General features: G+C 36.6%; 1 protein-coding gene across 3 annotated transcripts in view; it reads right to left on the bottom strand.

The window, feature by feature from the left end:
• NCAM2 (neural cell adhesion molecule 2) overlaps positions 1–22334 on the bottom strand; it is a 515560-nt gene that overhangs the window by 212548 nt on the left and 280678 nt on the right. For 2 of the 3 annotated variants that reach the window (XM_089657373.1, XM_089657374.1), the window contains exons 2-6: positions 16026–16100; positions 10877–11083; positions 8784–8927; positions 3852–3989; positions 1482–1599 (exon numbers count right to left, since the gene is read on the bottom strand). In XM_089657373.1, coding sequence (XP_089513499.1) covers positions 1482–1599; positions 3852–3989; positions 8784–8927; positions 10877–11083; positions 16026–16100 — 682 coding nt within the window. Of the gene's footprint in view, positions 1–1481; positions 1600–3851; positions 3990–8771; positions 8928–10876; positions 11084–16025; positions 16101–22334 lie in introns of those variants that run through there. The other variant, XM_089657375.1, reaches the window with a different exon arrangement.

Here is a 22334-nt window from a genome sequence, read left to right on the forward strand (position 1 = left end):
CATTTATTCCTATGCAAAAGAAAACAAAAACACACAGATTTACCCTATTTGCTAAGCCTAATGGTAGTGCCACACATGACAACCAAGTCATATCCTCACAGTAATTACTATACAACTGAAAGGTCAATGGACAAGATCGGATACTGGGTAATTACAATAATATTGCGTGTGTTTTGCTAAGTGTATGTGTTGATGTCTGAACCTATGCCAGCTAAGTGGTGGTGTAAAATATAAATGCAATCCTATCCAATGTTTCTCTAAATCTAATTTTACATGTATGTAGGAACAAATCAATAAGAAGTGTGTACTGATGTATTATTAATGGAGACTCCAAAACAAACAATGAAAGTAAAAATGCCATAATGCACACTTTGTTAGGTGTATGCACAAATAAGCCAGATGTGGCCACAGAAAGTGCATGAACTGTACATCATTTCTTTTGATGCTGCTATCGAATAGGTTTGTAGTGATAAATTATCACTCATATATTGTTTTTATTTGTTAGCAAGCATGGCGTGTGTTTTTTTTTCTGATGCATTCCCTGCTGCATGCACATTTTATTGTTAAGCAAGCTGATCACACTGTAATAAAAAAAAAATCAATTAAATATTGACTCTTGTATTCCTGAGGCCTCCTTAGGAAAACAGAAGGCACAAAAGCAGCATGATTTGGATACTCAACACATCAAACTAGGTCCACATCATATACATTGAATATCAGTGTATAATATTCTAGATAAGTTCAACTATTGCATTTGTTGTGAGCGCATACACTTTGAACAGTCAAGTAAGCTGGAAACAAAAGTATGCCATAGTGATTTATTCCTGCTGGTGTTCATTTACTTTAGTAAAACAGGCCTAACGTGTGCTAATTCACAAATTGGTTAGCACTTCTGCCTGGCAGTACTAGGGTCATTGGTTTAAATCCCAACCACAGAACCACCTACCTGGAGTTTGCAAGTTCTCCCTGTGCCTGCGGGGGTTTCCTTCGGGTACTCCCACACCCCAAAGACATGCTGGTAGGTTAATTGTATCCTGTCTAAATTGGCCCTAGTACTGTATGTGTATATATAAATAAATAATAAGAATCATATTAGAAAAATAATAATATTAGTAACAGGGGCGGACTGACAACTCATGGGGCCCCCGGGCAATAGGGAATCATGGGGCCCCTGTGTCCTTGCCCAAACTCAAAAAAGCCTATGAAAAAGGTACCAGGGGCATCTCATGGGGCCCCCTACTGACCCCAGGCCCTCAGGCAGTGCCCGAGTTTCCAAATGGTCAGTCCGCCCCTGATTAGTAACAACCTAAAGTTGTTAAATGTTTTAATTGTATATTGGATTGTGGTATCATAGGGTAGATTGGTGAGGGTGCATTAATACAGCAATGTAGACATGTGGTAGGGGTTCTATAATACTGGAGTGCAGATACATATCTGTAACAAAAAATTATTTTTTTGTAAGATGGAAAATGAGTGCTTACCTGTGCCAGGTGATATGAGGTTTCGGTGAGCCAGTAGCACGACAAAATAAAGTAATATCCTCTTGCCGATCTGCAGTTGCATTAAAGGACCGTTGCTGGATTAAGATAGCTGGAGGCACTGAATGAGTTATAAGAAATATGTATCAGATAGATGAAATATAATTGTCTTTTTATTAAAGTGAGATACAGCCACTCAGATTGTATAGCTGGCAAAGCACGTTTTAGTGTACTGTGAAAATAGAGAAATCTACCAGCTTAAGATGGTTCTAAAGACTTAAGTTTCTTTACCTTAAAGCATTATTTGCATTAAGGTAAAAAACCTTCTGTGCCTGGCATCCTCCCTAGCCCCCCCCCCCCCACCTTATAATTACCTTAGTCCCATCGTGATCCAGCAATGTGCATGAGAGCAATGGCTCTCCTGGCTCTGTCCCTCCTCACAGGGTAGATCCATAGCAGTGGAAACCATTGGCTCCCGCTGCTGTCAATAAAAACCTGTGACAAGAGGTTGGGGGGTGGTTGCCAGGAGAGCGTCACTTGCCTGACTGCATTGTGCCAAGTGTAAAGTTTGGTGGAGTTGGGATTATGGTGTGGGGTTTTTTTCTCAGTGGTTGGGATTGGCCCCTTAGTTTCAGTGAAGGGAACTCTTAAGGCGTCAACTTACCAAGACATTTTGGACAATTTCATGCTCCCAACTTTGTGGGAAAAGTTTGGGGGTGGCCCCTTCCTGTTTCAACAGGACTGTAAACCAGTGCACAAAGCAAGGTCCATAAAGACATGGATGAGCGAGTTTGGGGTGGAGGAACTTGACTGACTTGCACAGAATCCTGACCTCAACTGGATAGAACACCTTTGGGATGAATCAGAGTTGAGACTGCGAGCCAGGCCTTCTCATCTGGCATCAGTGCCTGACCTCACAAATGAGCTTCTGGAAGAGTGGTCAAACATTCCCATAGACACACTCCTAAACCTTGTGGACAGCCTTTCCAGAAGAGTTGAAGCTGTTATAGCTGCAAAGGGTGGGGCAACTCAATAGTGAACCCTACGGACTAAGACTGGGATGTCATTAAAGTTCATGTGCGTGTAAAGGCAGGCGTCCCAATACTTTTGGCATATAGTGTATATCTGATTTATCACAAATGTTATGCAGGAAAGAACCATCATTTTTTTTTTTTGCAGTTTCTAAGAGGATAATACTTTAACTTTAAAGTTTGTCAGTCCTCATTAACTATCACTTTTTTTTAAATTAAGAGCAAAAGTGTAACCCCTACCCCATGAGATGCCAGCAAAGCTCATTAAAGTGGCATTATGGACAATTCATACTGAGTGAATGACTTCAAAGCTGATCAGTGTCATTTATTTTTTCTGCTTTTAACTATTACTTAAACCAAACGTTAACAAGGACCTAAGCTCAAAATGTAAAGAACAGCTATGTTATAAAGTATGTCTAAAAATAATAATTGTGCCAGAACACTACCCTGAAAATGTTACCTTAAAAAAGCAGTGCATGTGAGTGTGCCTAGGAACATCTGTGCCTACAGCCTCATGGTTGTATATCTGAAATTTGGGATTGAAGGCACTGCTGCCTTTGAGTGCTAGTCCCAGGAGATTCAAAGTGAGATTCAGTGATGTCACTACTGTAATGCTCACTGCTCTCCTTGCTGGAGGCTCAGTCATAAAGAAGCAAATTCTTGCCACTACCAAGTCATCTTCCCCCACACAGGGACCCAGCACAGAACAGTAATGGTAAGCCAGCAATTATTTTATAGCTTCCAGAATTCAGTTATTTTTCAGTGTAAAAAAATAATTGCCCAATCAAGTTCTGGCAGCACATAGCAGGCTCCTTGTGTATTTTTCACTTTGATTTGATTTAAAAAAAACATTCAATTTAGTTCCAAGACATAGACCAAAAGCTTGAGTTGTAGAGTGGCTCCTATGGAGCTGATGTCAGCCTGTATACCTGTAATGCCCAACTGTAGTTTCCAGACAAATGTATATTTAAACTTTTCCTTGCAATCATTGTGGAGCATGTGTTCTTCTTACTGGAGTCTATACTCTAGGTCTGACTCAGCAGGGGGCATATTAGACTGTTGCAGAGAATCAGATACTCTCACACTGAAACCAGTGGTCTTCTCTGGAGCATGCTACCCAGAAACAGAATTTGTAACACACTAGTAATGATCTGATTTTTTTTTTACATTGGAATCATTTCTAAATGATTATTTTCACATCCTCAGTTTAGCTACATACTTGCATATGTACAGCTTTAGAAAACAGCTATACTAATTCATTTCTGCTGCTTTTTGATCACAACTCAGCATTGTTAATGAAAATACAGAAATGTAAAAATAATATAGTTATCATTTTCCTTACCATTAACTATGACAAAGATATCTCGGAAATCAATTTCTCCTCGAACTTCAACTCGCCCTTCACATCTATAAATACCTTCATCTTTTTTACTTATGTTCATAATCTGGAGATTATTGTTTGCTAACATAGCAAACCGACCTACAGAAAAAAATTGAAGATATACACAAAGGTCAGAAACAAGTGAACTGAAAAAAATTTTCATCTACCAGTTCTGATACCTTAACGGTTTGCTCTTCCCTAACACTATTCGACATTTCATGAAAAATGCATTGACCAATTTGAAAGTAAAATGTAATTTTCAAAGTTTAATATTTTTTTTCTGTGCCAGGAAAAACTATTCTGTATTAAGCTAGAAAAAATATATATTTTATATCTGAAATCATGAACAAAGAGTTTATGTTTGGCACCAGAGTTGTTATTAGGTTGCGATTAAGATGCATTACTATATTGCTTCACATATATTAACACTGTCAGCTTTTAGATGAATGTTCATAATAAACATGTAAAATGATTTATTGTTCTTACAATATAATTATTTAATAACCTTAAAGGTCCAATTTCAAAACAAAATATACCATATTTGGATTATAAATAAGCATAATGGGCACAGCATCACCCTGGTATCTATCTTCTCAGATAGTGTTCCCCTTGCTTGTAAAAGCCATCCTAGTGACTGATCAGCTGGTGAAGTGTTTTTACAGGCAACAAGAAGGGATATTCCACTCTCCTGCCACCTATAACCACCTATCCAGGCTCTCCTGTGCCATCAGGGAGAATGGTATCCGATCCAGTGGTGCCGCCGGGTTTCCATAGAGCTGGCTATGGTCTGGATGGTCCCTGGCCAGCTCTATGGTCCTGGTAGGCTGGAAGTGACATCATGACATCTCTTCCAGCTCTGGCAGATGTAAACACTGCCATTTTTTTTCTGGAAAGCAGAGATCCATGTTTTTTTTTAATTGACCTCATGCTTTCCAGGGTAGAGGAGGTATCTGGGTTCTTAAATGTCTCCATTAAGAGGACATGTCATGCATTATTTCTATCACAAGGGATGGTTAAGTTTCTTGTGAAAGAAATAAAAGTGATTAAAAAAATAATTTAAAAAGGGACAGTGCAAAAAAAAGAAAGAAAAAAGAAATTTAAAGTGCCCCCGCATGCTCATGCACAGAAATGGATGCATATGAAGGTCACGCCCACATGTGTAAACAGTGTTTTCACCACACATGTGAGGTTTTGCCACGAACGTTATAGTGAGAACAATAATTCTAGCGCTAGACCACCTCTGTAACTATAAACTGATAACCTGTAAAAATGCTTAAAACGTCGCCTATGGAGAATTTTTTAGTACCGTGGTTTGGTGCCATTCCATGAGCGTGCGCAATTTTAAAGCATAACATGTTAGGCATCTACTTATGGGCCATAAATCATCTTTTATATTTAACCCAAACAATGGTTATCATCTTTTATATTTAACCAAAACAATGGTTATCATCTTTTATATTTAACCCAAACAATGGTTATATATTGTGTTTTTTATTCAAATTCATTAAAGTGCTTTTTTCCAAAAAAATTGTGTTTGAAAAATTGCTGCATAAATACCCTGTGTCAAAAAAAATTACACCCCCACCATTTTATTTTCTAGGACCTCTGCTTAAAAAATATATAATGTTTGGGGGTTCTAAGTAATTTTCTAGCAAAAAAAATATGATTTTTACATGTTGGAGAGAAATGTCAGAATTTTCCCAGTAGGCAAGTGGTTAAAAAGACCCTGAAAGACTTCAGCAAGAGTCAGTTCCTCAGCACATCCCTTTTCTTACTTAGATGTCATATCTCTCTCCTTCTCTGGGAATGTCTAATTACTCTTTGTGCTGGCCCAGCTACTATGCTTCTTCCTTCAACTAACTATATGACTTTTGATCTGCTGTGATCACTCATGATGCTCCAGCCTCCACTGCCAGTTTCACTGCTGGAAATTCAACAGTGACATCTCCATCAGAGGCCACATGTAAATAACATTTTTCAAGAAAGAAGCACCAGCCACCAACAAGGAAAACATCATTAGAGGTACCTTATTGGTACCTAGCTAATGTCCAATCCTTTTTGCTTACACTTCAAATGTTTATGCAGACCTTATAAAGATATTTTTGTCTAAATGAGTGGTCTGAAGTCTTTTTAAGAATTTCATTTGGACAAATGTTGGAGAAATTCAAAGAATTAAAAAAAAGACATGAAAAATATGTTTAACGTGCTTAAGAGTTACTGTACCTGTCAGCCAGGCTCATATGTCAGCCAGGCTCATATGCAAGTTTGATTAATTTAGGAACAGTCAGAAATCGGTATGAAATGCAGTTACATTGACTTTTATGCAGGAATAAAAGCACAGTAGTATAATGAGTGTAACAAGAAAAAAAACACACACACACGTCTATGCTGCTCTATAAGATCAATTTCAAACCCTGCATTTCTTAGCTGTCACGTGCACTAGCATTAAGTTATTATTTGAAATGCATTCAGTACTTTTTTCTAATAACCTTTAAATACTATTAAGTTTCTCATTGTTTATACAGATATTCATTAGGAGATGGAAGGACAATATTCATTTGTGCATTAACGGAAAATAAAGGAATATTACAAAAAAGATGTACAGTAAGCAAGAATTAAATTGGTGCAATAAACGTGTTTAATGCCTACAATTATTTCATGACTTAAATAGACTGCTGAAGACAAGAGTAATTTCCATCATTACCTTCAAAAAAATGATTGTACAGAATTTAAATGTCTTATTTTTTTCTATCTATGTATTCTACAATGAAAATTTCATTTTTTGAAACTCATGTAAACTGAAGTTGATGTTTTACAAAAAGATTTTACAACATTTTACATAAATGTATCTGGATTGAAAACATTGATATTAAAACATTTTACATAATGAATCTGAATTGAAAACATTCTGTTGACATGATATACATGACGTTCCACTCTAAATGTACTTAAAGTTGTTTACACCAACATTTAGAAATATAAAGTTTCATTATTTGGTAATTAATTTTGCAGGGCCAAAGCCAACAATGGGCTGGTACCATAGAACTGCTGCTGCTGTGCTGGAACTTACTTAAAGGAGAAGTATAGCCACATATATGTTTGGCTGTACTTCTCCCATGGGTCATGGGAGTGCAGTACATCCTGCACTCCTGTGACCTGTTTTCAGCCATCAGCAGGCTTGAAGTCACAGAGCCAGTCAAGGCTCTGAAAACATCCAGACCATATGGCAGGGATCCAACCAGAAGCCTGGACCAGCACCTGGCTCAGCCACTCAGTGATCTGCCAAGAACCTGAGCCAGTCCCTCCTAATCCTCCACAGCACAGTGCTCCAGTGAGTGCTGAAGGGGCAGAGCAGAGATCCAGAGACTGAAGGTCATGGCTCTCTGCTCAATGTGGAGGAGGAGAACTGAGAGATGAGCAGTGTTTGATCGCTCAGTACAGAGCTGACAGGGGACCAATGCAGCATCAGATCGATGCTGCATCCACCTAGGTAAGTATAATATGTTTTTCTTTTTTTGCTAAGCCCATATTTCTCATTTATGTTTTTCATTAGGCTGTTACCCAATGAACAAACCACAAAATCACTTAGAGTGGATGTCCAGACAAAATGTATTTTTATAAAGTGCGGAAGGGTCAGAATCCCTATCAGTTTTTAGACTATTATCCAGGGCTCCTTTAAAAAGATTTAACCTCAATATCTGTTCTGCTGATAATATTATGCTAGAACTCTCACTTTCCATAAGAAACACTGACAGAATTATTTTCATTTTTTTTTAGTAGAGTAGGAGAAGGTTAGAAACCCCATTAGATTTGTATTTCTGTCTATGACTCACCTCCTTTTCAACAGAACAGTAAGTGAATGCAAATCTCCTTAACAGTGCCCATTACAACAGTAAAACCTGATAGATGTTTTATCCATTCCTCACTCTAAAACCAGAAAATAATATATGGTTCAACAAAAATTTTAATGTTTCCCTTACCTTTGCACCCCCATGCCCCTGTATCATTGAACCCAGGTAATAATTTTTAAAAACCCTCAATTCAGACATGAGTCTGCTTTCTAGAAGTAACACTGAGCAATGCTGGCTTACAAGGGCCAATTGGAAGCCAGCACTGTATCGTAATATCCTCTCTAGAGAGAGCACTCAGTAGTAAACTGCAATGTGACAGAGAGTTATAAGAGAGCTATTTCTGTTTCATCTGATACAGTGAAAGATTTTTAAACATATGAACTTAGAGATGGGGTGACACAGGGCAGAGGCAGTGGAATATTTAAAATTATTCCCCCTCTAAGCCAAGGAAGGAAGAAGAAAGAATGTGGCATACTGAGGGTGCTGTGTCAATATATGGCCCATTCCTACAGAGACTCAAGCACTGGCATGTCTCCTTCCTTTCCTAGTTACTCTGTTTTCTCAATAAAATGAAAAAATGTGTTTTAGTAATTTGCAAGTTTGTATTTGTTTTAAAATCTCAAACTTAAAAATCAGGATATAACATAGCAATATGCATATAATGAATACTGATATTTGAAGATTTTTATGAATTTACTTGGGAAAAGCAATACTGGCCAAATCATATACCATGGATTCATAACATTTAAACACAAATAGAGAGGTAGTGATAAAGAAATTGACCAACAAAACAATTTACTTAGTTGTTTCCAACTTTTCCCATGTGGGTTACCTCAAAGCATATATTAAGTTATAAGAATGAATATACTTTTTGTCCTTCAAATACAGAAATAAATGTCAAACATATGATATAAAATCAATACAAGATGCTGATGGAACAAACTAAGTTATGACATTTTTTTATATTTTTCATCCTAATTATAATTTTACAACTAGAACCTCTTTTGAAAAACATAACTTAAAACGTTACCAAAATACTAACTGTCATCAATGTCTGTTACATCTTCCCCGTTATTCAACCACCTGACCATAGGAGCAGGGGAGCTGTTGACGTGGCAAACAACCTCTGCATCTTCACCTTTTCTGAATTCTTGAGGTGAATTGACATCTTCAAATGTCAGTTTCTCTAAGGTAAAGGTAAATGGAATGTTATTTCTCAGAAAAATAATCCACACAGAAACAAAACATGGAACATGCATCCTAATGCATATTTACTGTAAATAAAAAAAAAACTTTCATATTTTTAAATGTGATTTTTCATCAAAGTGTCTCTTCTGCCCTCTTTCCATTCAGACTTTTCAGGTAGCACAGCAGTAATTAAGTAGTATGTTGTCAGCAATGTGCCTTAAAATGAAAAACTGGAGAAATGCTACAAAAGACCATCAACAGTTTTGGAATACCTAGGAGAGCTTTATTCCCATTACTGTCTGTATAATAGTATAATTACAGTTTCAAAATAATTTCGCCTTTGGGTATTGCCACAAAATATGGAACATATTCCCTAGGAGACAGCACTTCCAAAAGCAATGGAGAGAGCAATCTGGGGACATTCGAACAAGTCTGACTGCTACCATTTCAAGACTTTAAAATTTGCTTCCATTAGAGGTTTTATTTAGAACCTCTTTATAAATTGTTTATATCCATTGGGACCAGCCCTCTGATTCTGCCATAGTGCTCAGATCACTCTCTTATGTCATAAGGTGTAGCAGCTTGCTTGAGGAGGTAACTGAGTATAAGAACAAATAGCTGCCCTTGAAAAGCTGTCAAACTAGTCACACACGATGACATTCTTTATAAGACTATGCGGATAATGTGCTAAATAGGGGCTGTGAAATAGATCCATATTGGAGCATTTTCAACTTAACCCTCTAAATGAGTAGCATCCATCAGCCCCTTGTCTGTGATATAGTAGTGCACCCTGTAGAGCCCCTTGTTAAGCCACCAGGCGAAATGCTAGGGCAGTTTGTCAAGCTCAAAAAGTGGACTGTAAAAGATGGGGGATAAAGGAGAATGGAAGGATCCGAAGGAGACTCATCACATGTCATCCCAAAATTTTAACGAATGTGACAGGACAGGTCTTAAAATTGATGGTCTCTGTTTTCAAGTTTCCCACATTAGGTGATCAATAGAATAGTCAGCACATTCCTCTGCCTATAATTTTATCTAGTCTGGGGAATATGTGCCAGAGTACAACATAGAAAGCTGTGAAGATTGTGCTGCCCAGTAATAATATATTAAAAAGGGAAGACTCCCTATTTGACACCCCCGTGCACCCCAAATAAATGTTGTTATTGTGGATTGACACTTTTTGATGTTTCCATCTGGTAATAGGATTGGAAGAAATCTAAATAACTACAAAATCTAAAGAAGTACACCAGTTTTAAAAGCAGCATTATTTTAGCTGCATTGATTCTACCTATCCAAGAAAAGTTATATGTAGCCTGTGTGTAGCTCTTCTTATTATTTTCTAATCAAAGTAGAGAGTTTCACGTGATAGTATATCATCAGAGGCAAATTTAATTCCCAGATTTGGTAGTACAAACTGTTGTCACTTAAAAGGGATTTGAGTATGTATTTGGGTTTGGTTGCTGTCTGATAAATTTATGGTATATGACTCTGTTTTGGCAAGGATCAGCCAAAGTCCTGAGACACAGCCAAATTTTCCACGAACCTAAAGAGCCTGGGCAGGGTTGTGACACATTTGCAACTTTTTCATTCACAGATGTATCCACATCATATAGTACAGTGCAAAAGCCCGGTGTGTTTTATTTTCTATGGAAATCACACTTCATAAAATAAGTTCTATGATTATTCTAGAAAGTCATATGTAATAAATTCAAGCAATTTGTGATGTAGTATTTTAAAACCTTTACATTAACTTAAGACATTGTTGATATTTTATTAGTTATCAATGTCCAATAATTCCTAAATTTATAACAAGACAAAGAATTCAGTAAAAAAAAATCCCAGGTATTTCCTTATTAAAATATGTTAATATATATAGTAGTATATACAGTAACATGCACAAATGAAACAATATATGTAAAATGTATGAAAAATTGTACAGATACTCACGATAGATTTCTAGAACAACTGTAGACTCCTGAGTATGACCTTTTGAATCGGTAGCTTGACACCGGTAAATTCCAGCATCATCTATATTAGCGTTATAAATTGTCAACCATGATCGGATTCCTTCCCTTTGCACCACAATTCTCTGATTAGAAGTTATCCTTTCTCCTTGTGGGCTATACCAGTCTATTGTTTCAGGCTCTCCTAAGACTAATAATGAAAAGAATAAAAAAAGAAGGAAGATGCAGTAAACAAAAGATTAGTGGTTTTGAGGTAATGCATATAGTTTGCACACAAATTTACTGTTTACAAACACATAATCTGCATGAAAAGATAACAATATATTTTTTCATAAATGGTACCTTCTAGCATTAAAAAGTGGTCCTTGGGTTCTAGTTAAATGACCCTACCTAGACTAAGCTAATGTCATTAGTCTGAAGCATTTCTTTTGACACTTCCTGCCCCATAACTCAACCATGCCCAACCAAGAACTGAACAGGCAACATGATTTTAATGACTGTACCATATTGGATCCCTGAGTAAGCATCTCAGTTCAGGAAGCAGATGTCAAACCTGGATAAAGGCAATTTCAGTTGTAGGTATGAGTAGCTGATACCATGGGTTCAAGGCTAACCTTGCAGGTTTGATATTCATGATCTAAGCAAATGCATGCGCAGATTCGCTCAGGATACATTTTTTAACCATAATTCACAGCATTTTCATTATTTAAACTAAACTGCTTTTTTTGCTGCAAGGCCTTTCTTTAAAAGGAATTCACTTGTTACTGACCATCTGCTTTTGTATTTGTATTTCATTTGCAGAACATCACTGTATTGTGTAAAAGAAAAATAAAAACTGTAAATAATTACATTCACAGAACCCCATCCTTCCCCTTCATCCCCAAGGAAAGAAATAAATTAGGCATCCACCAGTTAGACCTATTATCCCTGATGAACACTGTCCTGCTGCGGGACAATTTTACACTACTGTACTCCCTGTAGTATCCTAATTATCATAGTAATCCTGTGCTTCTTGAATGCATTCAACGTTGAACCAGCCTTACTATTTAAAATTGTCCTGCTGACCAATTTTACACTACTATAACATTCACAGTCTCCCAACCAATGCAGTAAAACACCTGCCTACTTTTTTTCTCCAGTACATTTCAGCAAATCATACTTCCTTAAAAATGTATGACGGTTGGCCAATTTTATACTGCTTTATCATCTTTGAGCCCTTAATTCTTAAAATGAGCTTGATAGAAACTGTAAGAACAGGGGCAGCCAACGTGAATCACTAGCCATTTTTCTATCTGCTGGTTACAATAGGTCTAACACCATTTGACTGTACGACTTGTAAAGCTACCTGAAAGAAATAGGAATTTTGCCTTACCTGTAAATTCTTTATCTTAAAGTACTGTATAGGACACAGGACATGTACTCATAGACCATGGGTTAAATGAAGTCTACCTTCAGGTGATTGGACACTTGAAAAAAACTTGCTTCCCCCACTCATTCCAGCCACCAAGTGCAAAATGAGTGATTAAGACACAGAGGAGAAGGCCTGTGTCCTGTACTGTACTCTAATAAGGAATTTACAGGTAAGTCAAAATTTGCACAAAATGGGACAAAGAATTTTCATTGACCATGCGACACACCAAAGTAAACTGAGAGGAGAGCAACAATATAAGAAAATATAAGAAACAGAACTATCAAGAGGCCCACAAGAAAACAAAGGGTACAAAAATTACCCAAAACACTTAGGTAACAGTTTGAAAGTTTGAAGCACTTTAAGGCTAAAGCTCACATAACCTAAAGTCTAGAGCTTGGCAGCTTAAGAAATTTTCCACCCCAGGTATGTTAAACTACAATGCGAGTGTCAACCCAGGAGTGCATCAGACTTGTTCTGTTTACAGCAGCTTGAGTTCTGTTACCCCCCCCCCCCAGATGTACACCACTATTGTAGCATTGTCCAACTGTACCCTAACTTGGCGACCAAACAGAAATGAGGCCCAGTGACGTAAAAATAATCTGATAGTTATCAGTTGAAGAATGTTGATGAGAAGTGTTATTTTTGGACTGTGAATATGTTTAACTAAAAACCTTGAAACCATTTTTCAAAAGGAACTGGTGCAACCACTCCTTGTGTCTGAAGCTGGAAAAAGGTGGTTATTAAATCTGCCTTTTTTTGGTCTGAAACTGGCAGACTGGAAGGGAAAAAATAAGAAGGGGCAAAGACAGAAATTATATTTTTTACCTCTTTGCAATGATATACTGGACCCAGAGATCTTAGACATTTTGGATCCATACTTGCAGAAATGCCACCAAAAACCTGGAAAGTGGGTGGGGTTACATGAGTGTGCACAAGGAGGGGGTAGGGGCCTTAGCAAGGTTTTTGATAGTGTCCAATCACCTAAAGGTATCCCATAACCCATGATCTATGAATACACATCTTTTGTCCCGTACTTTTTGATTAGGGTAAACCTCTTTTTCAAACTGAAATTAAACAGACTGTCATGCTGCTGTTGTAATTACAGAGGGTCAAAATAATTACAGAGGGGAAAAAATATGCACTTCCAGGGTATGCTGTTACTGAGGCAATAAAAATCATACTGTAACACCATGTACAGCTTTAAGGCATCCTACAAGCATACTTTTGAAAGGATTTGTATATTTTTTAAAGTAGAACTATAGGCAAAACATTTTTCATTTTGGATAGAGAAAGGGATGGTTATAACCCCTGTCAGATTTGTTTTGCCACCTGTGTACCATTGAGGAGATTGACCTTCACTTCCTGTCCCATAGCCAAAACAGGAAGTGAGAGATAATTTTCTCAAATTAAGTGAAGTTCTTGGGGACTCCCAGGTCACCAGCACTAGTGTCCGCATTGGAAGATTTTCCCTTATTCCTTTTTTGGGGACAGCCCAAAATGTTAATTTTTTTCTTTACTTTCACATTCAATGATAATGGTAAACAGGAGAAAGTCAGAGAGTGAATTTCCCTAACAGGGGCACAGACTGCAATAAAAACCTAATAGTTGTTCTAACCCATCTCTACTCTGTCCAAAACTAAAAAAAAGTTTTGCCTTTAGTTATACCCCCCTGAAAATCCCCCTGATGAAGCCACGTGACCAGTGGCGTAACGCGTAGGGGTGGGACTGCAACGTCACTCGGAGGGAGTCAGTTCGTTTACCGGACCACGGGTGCATGCCTCTTACAGTCAGCGGAGGACTTGGTCTACATTGTAATACGCTTTTTTATGAAAACAACACATGTGAGTGTAATACTTGGAGTCAATAAAGCCAATCTTTAAAAAGGATAAAACACTATGTTTAGATCTTTTTCCTATGTGGAGAGTCGTATGGAGATGAGAGTATAGAGGAGTTGAATCCTCTGGAGAAGGAATCAATCCCAGAGCATATATCAGTAACAACGGATATCCATTATTCCAAAAGAAAGAGTCTTAATCAAGCAGGTTCCATAGGAGGAGAACCAAAAGCGCATATAGCCTAATTATAGGCAGATAAGGAGGTGAGCGTACATCTGCACTAATGGGAGGATTCACAATCAGTCACGGATTCACATGCAATTATGGATTGAAGATCAATTAAAGCACACAGTCACTTTTATTATATGGGACACTGTTTTCACAGATATATTAATTAATTTATTTATTCATACTTATTTAAATCATTTATATATATTTTTTTATATAAGTGTAGTAATATTAATTTAGGTACTCTTTAATCACAGATTTTATTTTAGTATAATCACGGATATTTATTAATTAAGTAAATTTCATATGTCATTTGGTTAAGGTATTTATTACATATTTTTTCACTTTTTTGCATATGGTTTGAGGACATAGATCAGTGATTATATATATGTTTTGGGAGCGCAACATTATAGGGTTATATTCACAATTTTTTACACATTGGTAGTTATGTGTTAGATGTTTGCGATCCTACCATATAGAGGATATACATTTTATGTTGTATATTAGGGTGATCTTTTGTTTTTTGGCTCGCAAGATATTTTTTAAATACTTTAATGCTATTAGGCAAAGTAGCATGAGAAAGACCCTCTCCCCTCTGTATGGTATGTATGTTATTTAATTTTTTTTTTGCATTGGTTCATGTTCCTCGTGACAGCTCCCAGCTTTCTATGCCTTTTTTTGACAGTAGTTTACCTATTATCCCTAAAAAGGCCAGAGTTTAGCAACACAATCCCCACCCCCCCGTAAACTTCAATAACATTAACCTCAAACTTTGAGTTCACCAAATATTGAAGAAGTATCATCAACCATTGGCAAATGGAACCTGGGCAGATTCATCTATCGCTATATAGGAGGAGTATTGTGATCTCTATGACAAGTAATAGATACATGTAAGTGGTATTCTTATAAATTGCTTAGCATGTGTACACTTAACATGAAAAAAAGAGAATAATTGTAGGTCCACTTTAAAGTTGTTGTAAACCCTTTCTTATACCCAGTGAAGTGACTGGCCTCAGGTGATACACTAAGATTAAACAAATCATCCTACATAACACGAGTTGTTACTGTGCAACTACAGCCATCTTTCCCTTACATCCAATCAAAGTGCAGAATTTACAAAGGATCTCTCCAAAAATCAGGGGGCAGAGAACTGAAGTTACATCAGTGAGGAGAGCTTTGAGAGCTGATTGGAAGGAAGAGACACACCCCTTCACACAGCAAACAGGTACAGAGTTTAGGCTGTCAATCACAGGTATCCTCCCGTCACCATTTTTCTCTAGGTGTCAGGAACACTCATCAGGAGTGACTCATACAGAGAGCAGAGTAACAAGGCAGCAGACAGAAATTACACTTAGTACTCTGTATTGAGAGAACACACACTATACAGGGAATGATTTGTTCATATTTCATGTCTGAGGTTTACAACCACTATAAAGCACTAAAATGTAGGAATTTTTTTTAAATATTACACTATCACAACTACTATGAGTTCTGCTATTACTACTACTGCTACTACTACTACTACTATTACTACTACAACTACTACTACTAATAATAATAATAAATGTAATCATATGAATCTCCTGATTATAAGATAGACATAGAAATAAATAGTTATCAAAACATAGCAAAAAGAAAGAAGGAAAAACATTGCCTACCTGTACATGTAAAATACTTAGACTGTCCCACACTGATTTCAACTTTGCTGAGAGAAATTGAGACTTGAAATATAGCTGAAAAACAGAATACATTTTTTGTAAATTTTTGGCAGATATCTAAGAAAGACATATTAACACACACCTAGCAACAAAATTTAATGAATCATACATATAAAAGGAAACTAAAAACATAGCAAATTTCTTGCGGAAATGCTGTATGTGTTTAAATGCAGGTCATTATTCAGAGGGAATTTTTTTTGCAATTGGTTAGTAAATGAACGCTGAACTTTTTCAATGTCTATAGTACTTTACATTCAAAACAGAATGCCCTCATTCTCCCCTAAAAAGCATCAAATGAAAAAAATGTATTCCAGTACTTTTTTTTCAGATTGTAATATATGACATTTGAAAACAAATTCCAAAGAATACTTGTTTTATCAATATTATCTAATAGCCAGTCAAGGGAAAGATTTATTTTCTGAATCATATTTTTTATCTGGATGTTTGACATGGACACAAGTTTGTTAGTCTTGTTTTTGCTCTTTACTGTGTAAAATATTGATTCAGAGAACTGCCAAATAAATATTTTCTAAAAGTAACTCTTGTTACGAACCCTTGCTCATTTGCAAATTGTCACCAGGGGGAGATTAAAACCTTTTAATTACAGAAATTAAAAATTTCAACATTACTGCTTATTTGCATTTACAATGTGTTTGATTTTAGATCTTATATTTCCCTAAAGAAGAAATGTAATGGGGTTGATTTATTAAAGGCAAATAGGCTGTTCACTTAGCAAAGTGAATTTTCACTCTACAAAGGTATTTTCACTTACTTTAATTAATGGGCAACCAATTATGTGCAAGCAAAAATGCTGTGTCTTTTCCCTTGTACATGATGAGGTATTCTTTGCAAATTGCATTTTAACCACATACATTAAGCTAATTCCCTTGCAAAGTGAACACGATTTACTGATTTAGTAAATTAACCCTAACATGTTGCCAATTCTTGCATTTTTAGTCTTTTAAATTAGTTAATACATGGTATCATTTATACTCTATTTATCAATTTAAATCTTCTGTTTTAATTGATGGTTAACACAAAAGATGTTCTGTTAACCTTAAAAGCTTATTTTACTCTTGTTCTCGTTTTCACATATTTGACATTTACAACAAGATGTTCAGCTAAGCAGTGAATCTAATTTTTGCCCATTTTGCTCTGTTATACTTGTTCAAGCATTTGATGTAGAACTGCCCATTTTTTTTATGCTATTTAGTCATATCTTCAGCAAAAATCAAACTAGGTATTTAATATTTTCACAAAGATCACTGTTATTGCCGTACAAATATTTTCATTTTATGCAATTTATCTATGCCTTTTGCTAAACACACAAGACAGTGGAACCTTATCATGTCAGTTACTTGAAGTCTTTTTTATCCTCTAAGACTCTGATTTCTTTGATAAAATGATTGCATATTTTAGATTGAAACATTGTATTATTGACAAACATCTGAAGTTCAGTAGAGTACATCATTCTAAAACCCAGATTTTCCTTGAATTTAAAAGTATCTTGTTGGTATTTCACTGACTTATTCTTCTGTCATGTTGACAAGATAGCAAAGGTGAATAGCTTACAGACTAAAAAATGGACAAACCTTGTGTCAGTGCTAGCTTTGGACTCACAAGAACTAGGAAAAATCCTTTGGACTCTAAACTTCCTGGATCATTTCCTTGCTAACTGGACCTAGACACTGACGCTGATTCATTATAAAGTGAACACATTGGTGGCATACAGGATACATGGGTGAAGGAACACTTCTAAACCAGCATGGCTGTGCAGCATGGTAAACATGTGTAAATCACAAGATGGACTGTACAGAATTACAAATCATTTTGCTGGTAAAACAGTACACAGTTTTGTATTTCAACTGTGCATTTTGCTGTGTGCCCGGAATTCTGTTTTAAAAGCATATTAAGTGTATCAAGATACAAAACAAATCAGACAGATTCCTTCCACCAGAATTGTTCAGTTCTTAGATATTTATCAAACTGTGAAGTAAATTTTTACAAAAGCTGATTAGATTGGCTGATTTATCCCAGCATCCCACAGTCCTTAAAACACAGGAAAAGAAAACCAGGAAACATTTATTTACATCCATTTTACAAAATACCACTGCAATTTAAAAGAAAAAAAAACATTGCTTTTTGTGTGTACTGTGTAAGCTAGTAATATGAAATCTGGAAGTCCTGTAGGCAGAGGAATTTTTTTTTTTGCTCTGACAATATGCATTACAACACTATTATGAAGCACAGTATATGTATAAATGTATAAAGTAAAAATGTTAGGTACCCAGTTTAAATCACTTGTTTCACTAATTTTGTTTAAGGTCCAATTGAATCTAAGAAAACATCATCAGGGAGCGAACTTAAATATAGTGTGTTATTGAAAATTTGAAAACCCAATTACTATTAATTTTATTTTTTAATCTTATTTATTTTCTAAAGTTTACCAGACTAGAAAAGGTTAGACACCATAGAAGTAAGTACTTAATAATACCCTCTTTCTTTAACAATTAGTGTGTGTTTTTCCTTCCATATGCTTATGACGGTAAAAAAAAAACACCTGAAACTCTTTCAATTCTTTAGCTAAGCAAATAAAGTAAATCTGAGGAAATGTATTGAGCCTGAAAAAAAATCTGGAAAGATGGAACTACTTAAAGTATATTCACGTTACAAATACTTCTAATAGCATATTTTGCAACTAGGCATGGATATATATCTACTAGTTTCATAATTACTCTACTATGTCATTCTTGCAATTGCACCTTGTTTAAGAAGTAAACTAACTTGGAGGCTGTGTTTATATTTTTCTCTGTTAACTTCTCAATAAACATTTAATGTGTTAAAAAAAGCATTTCTACAGTATAGCCCAAACTCTTTTTTTAGTGTTATTTATTATTACAGACAGGTATTTAAATTGTATATATTGTATGAAGCGCTTTATATACTGTACATTCACATTAGTTCCTACCCCCGAGGAGCATACATTCTAATGTCCCTATCTCACACACACACACATATTAGGGCCAATATAGATGGGAACCAACCTGTCAGAAAATTTTGGAGTGTCTGAGGAGAACCCAAACACAGAGAATGTGCAAACTGTGTGTAATAGATCGATAGAGTGGGGAAGAATTAGAACTTCTATCAGGTTTTACTGCTTTCTGGGGATACATTGGAGAGATGCCCTTCCTTCCTGATTAAACACTGTCTCCAGAACAAAGAGTGGAGGAAAATCTCTCCAACAAAGCCCCAGATAGCCATAAAATCTAACAGGGTTCTAACCTTCCCCTATTTTATTCTATCCTTAACTAAAAAAATGGTTATAGATACTTTTACACTTTAACTGTTCTGCAATCAAAACCTAAAATACAATGTCAAGAACGCCTTGATCAGTACACAGTTTAGCAAACAATGCCAACATTCCAATGGAACAATATATTTGCACCTTGATTACTTTTTTCTTAGAAACTAAGGGGAAAATTTCATGCTGATCCATTAAAGTGGTTCTAAAGGCTCAAGGTTTTTTACCTTCATGCATTCTATGCACAAAGGTAGAACATCTCCTCTGTGCAGCTTCCCCCTAGCCCCTCCCCAATTATCACCTAAGCCCGCTCTCAATCTAGTGATATGCACTGGAGTCTCAGCTATCCCAGGACTCCCTCTTCTCATTGGCTGAGACAGAAGCAAGAGCCATTGGCTCCCACTGCTGTTAATCACAGCCAGTGAGCCAATGAAAAGAGAGAAGGGACGGGGCCAAGCCACAGCTCCATGTGTCAATGGATACACGGAGCAGTAGGTGCCCCCATAGCAAGCTGCTTGCTGTGGGGACACCCAACAGGAGGGGGGGGCAAGGAGTGCTGGAGGGGGACCTGAAAAGAGCAGGATCCAGGCAGCTCTGTGCAAAACCACTGCACACAGCAGGTAAGTATAGACATGTTTGTTATAAAAAAAAAAAGCCTTTAGAATCACTTTAATTGATAGCTAATTTATTCTTGGATGTGTCAATATTTTTGTTCATGTGTCCTCTTCAGGAAAATCATCAAATAAGAACACTGGTATAGACACTGGGGACATAAAATTATGAACATGTAAGATTTTTAGTATGAAGCTATTGCTATTGGTGTTCCTAGGATAACCCCACATTCTAAGATACATTTATATAAGAGTTTATGGGGAGGGATCAGGTAAAGGCTCTGCAAAAAGCTTACATCAGAAATGATGTGAAAAATATGCTACTTGTATAACTAATTATGCATCTGTACAACAGATTAAAATGCAATACAGCTGCCAAATTTTATTATTCTATTAACTTATGATACAGTATCAACCAACAGTTATAGAGACTTCAATCTGTGCCTTGCTCCTGCATCTGTCTTTTATAGTTAGACAGCATAATTTTTGCTGAGCTAACATATCCTTCAATGGTAGGACAAAATGTCAACATTGCAATCAATACAATACATCAACACAATTGCAGATCCAAAGATTTATAAGGTAGGACAGGATTTTTTTTATACTGTACTGTATGATGCTTACACCTAATACATGCTGTAAGTATAATAAAGATTTCAGTGAGTTATTCCTAAATTACAGGCCTACAATAAAAAAAAATACATATTTCCATGCAAAAAAATGGTACCGCTTTCAGCACCAAAAATCTGAAACAATCATACCGCTAGGGAGGATAATGAAATGCAGTTTTCTCCAGGTTCATACTCCTGAATCTGAATCTGAGTGTGAGATCTCTCTGCTGCTCTTATCAGTCATAGTAAGAATTTTATACACCTCCTCACTATTGTACATTTTTGTAGACATTGGGACAGCACCAAAAAATGTGTACAAAAGGGAAACACTGGCACTGGTTACAATCAACAGCAAAGGAAACACTACCACTGGCCCTGGTGAACAAACTGGAAACAATGGCACTGGCTGTGATCAGAAAACTTGAAAAACTGGCACTGGCTGTCATCACCAAAACTGGATTCTTTGGCACTTGTTATGATTTGAAAACTGGAAACACTGGACCTTGCTAAAACTGCAAACTGGAATGCACTGCCAGTGATCTGCAAACTTGGGAAACACTACACTGTATTCTGCACATTTTCCTGCACTGCACTGTGATTTGCAAACTGGGACACACTATGTTATGATCTGATAATTGGGATGAACTTCACTGTGATCATTTATAAACTAGAACACACTGCACTGATCTGTGATCTGGAACATAATGTGCTGATCTGCAAACTGTAATAGACTGGCACTGGTTGTGATCAGCACATACAGGTGTTGTGAGAAAAAAGGGAGCGTTAGCTACTGTTGGTTTTGCCTCTTTGTTGGGATCTATACTGTCTAATGGACAGTGTGATCACAGTACAGAGATCAGGCTGAAAATCACAGCCATTGTCTACATTTTGTGATTGCTGAGATTTTTTGGAAATCTGCACTAGAGGGCATGCGTGAGCATGTTTTAAGTAAAACAAAGCAGACTTCCCTGGTAATATCCAACCTCTTTCTATTTATAAGCAGTAGGCAGATGGAGGGTGGTTGAGCAAAACGGAGAATTCTGTAATTAGTATACATAGATATGTGGATTAGTAATCAGTATACAGTATTATATTATTATTTTTATTATTGTATGCTTTTATACTTGTCTGTTTGCTAAAATAAATGTTAACAATCCAAACTGTAATACAAGTAAAATAAGAAAGCGACCCACAATAAATGCTTAAGAGTCCCCGCTCAGGCTGTCAAGGTCTGATGAGTTGGATGCCGCTGACTAGTGGTGGTGCAGGCTGAGGAGAGGTCCATCCAAATCCAAAGCATGCTGCAGAAATAGGAAGAGATAGCTGCACACCTCACTTGGCCTGAGTGGTTAGCAGGTAAAAGCTGCCTCAGTTCGATTCATCCAGGCCATGCCTCCAACATGTTTTACCCCACTTCATGGAGAAGGAATCTCTATGATTAAGCCCCGGGGGAGGGGCAAAACATATTAGGGTGTTGGTCTGAATGAATCAAGCTAAGGCTGCTTTTACCTGCTAACCATTTGAGCCAGGTGAGGTGTTTGGTGGCTGGGCTATCTCTTCCTATTTCTGTAAAATAAGAAAGTGATGTATTTATAAACATCTCATATCTCTGTTTTAAAACAGGAATCTTGCCATTATACACAATACAGTTTGATCCAGAAATAACTCCTCCTTTACATCAGTTCCTAACAGCTGAAGTTGCTGTCAGGTTTTTTTCATACCCTTA

The sequence above is a fragment of the Staurois parvus genome, unplaced genomic scaffold (assembly GCF_062004578.1).
Source record: "Staurois parvus isolate SC_StPar_1 unplaced genomic scaffold, SC_StPar_1.0 ptg000988l, whole genome shotgun sequence".
NCBI lineage: Eukaryota > Metazoa > Chordata > Amphibia > Anura > Ranidae > Staurois > Staurois parvus.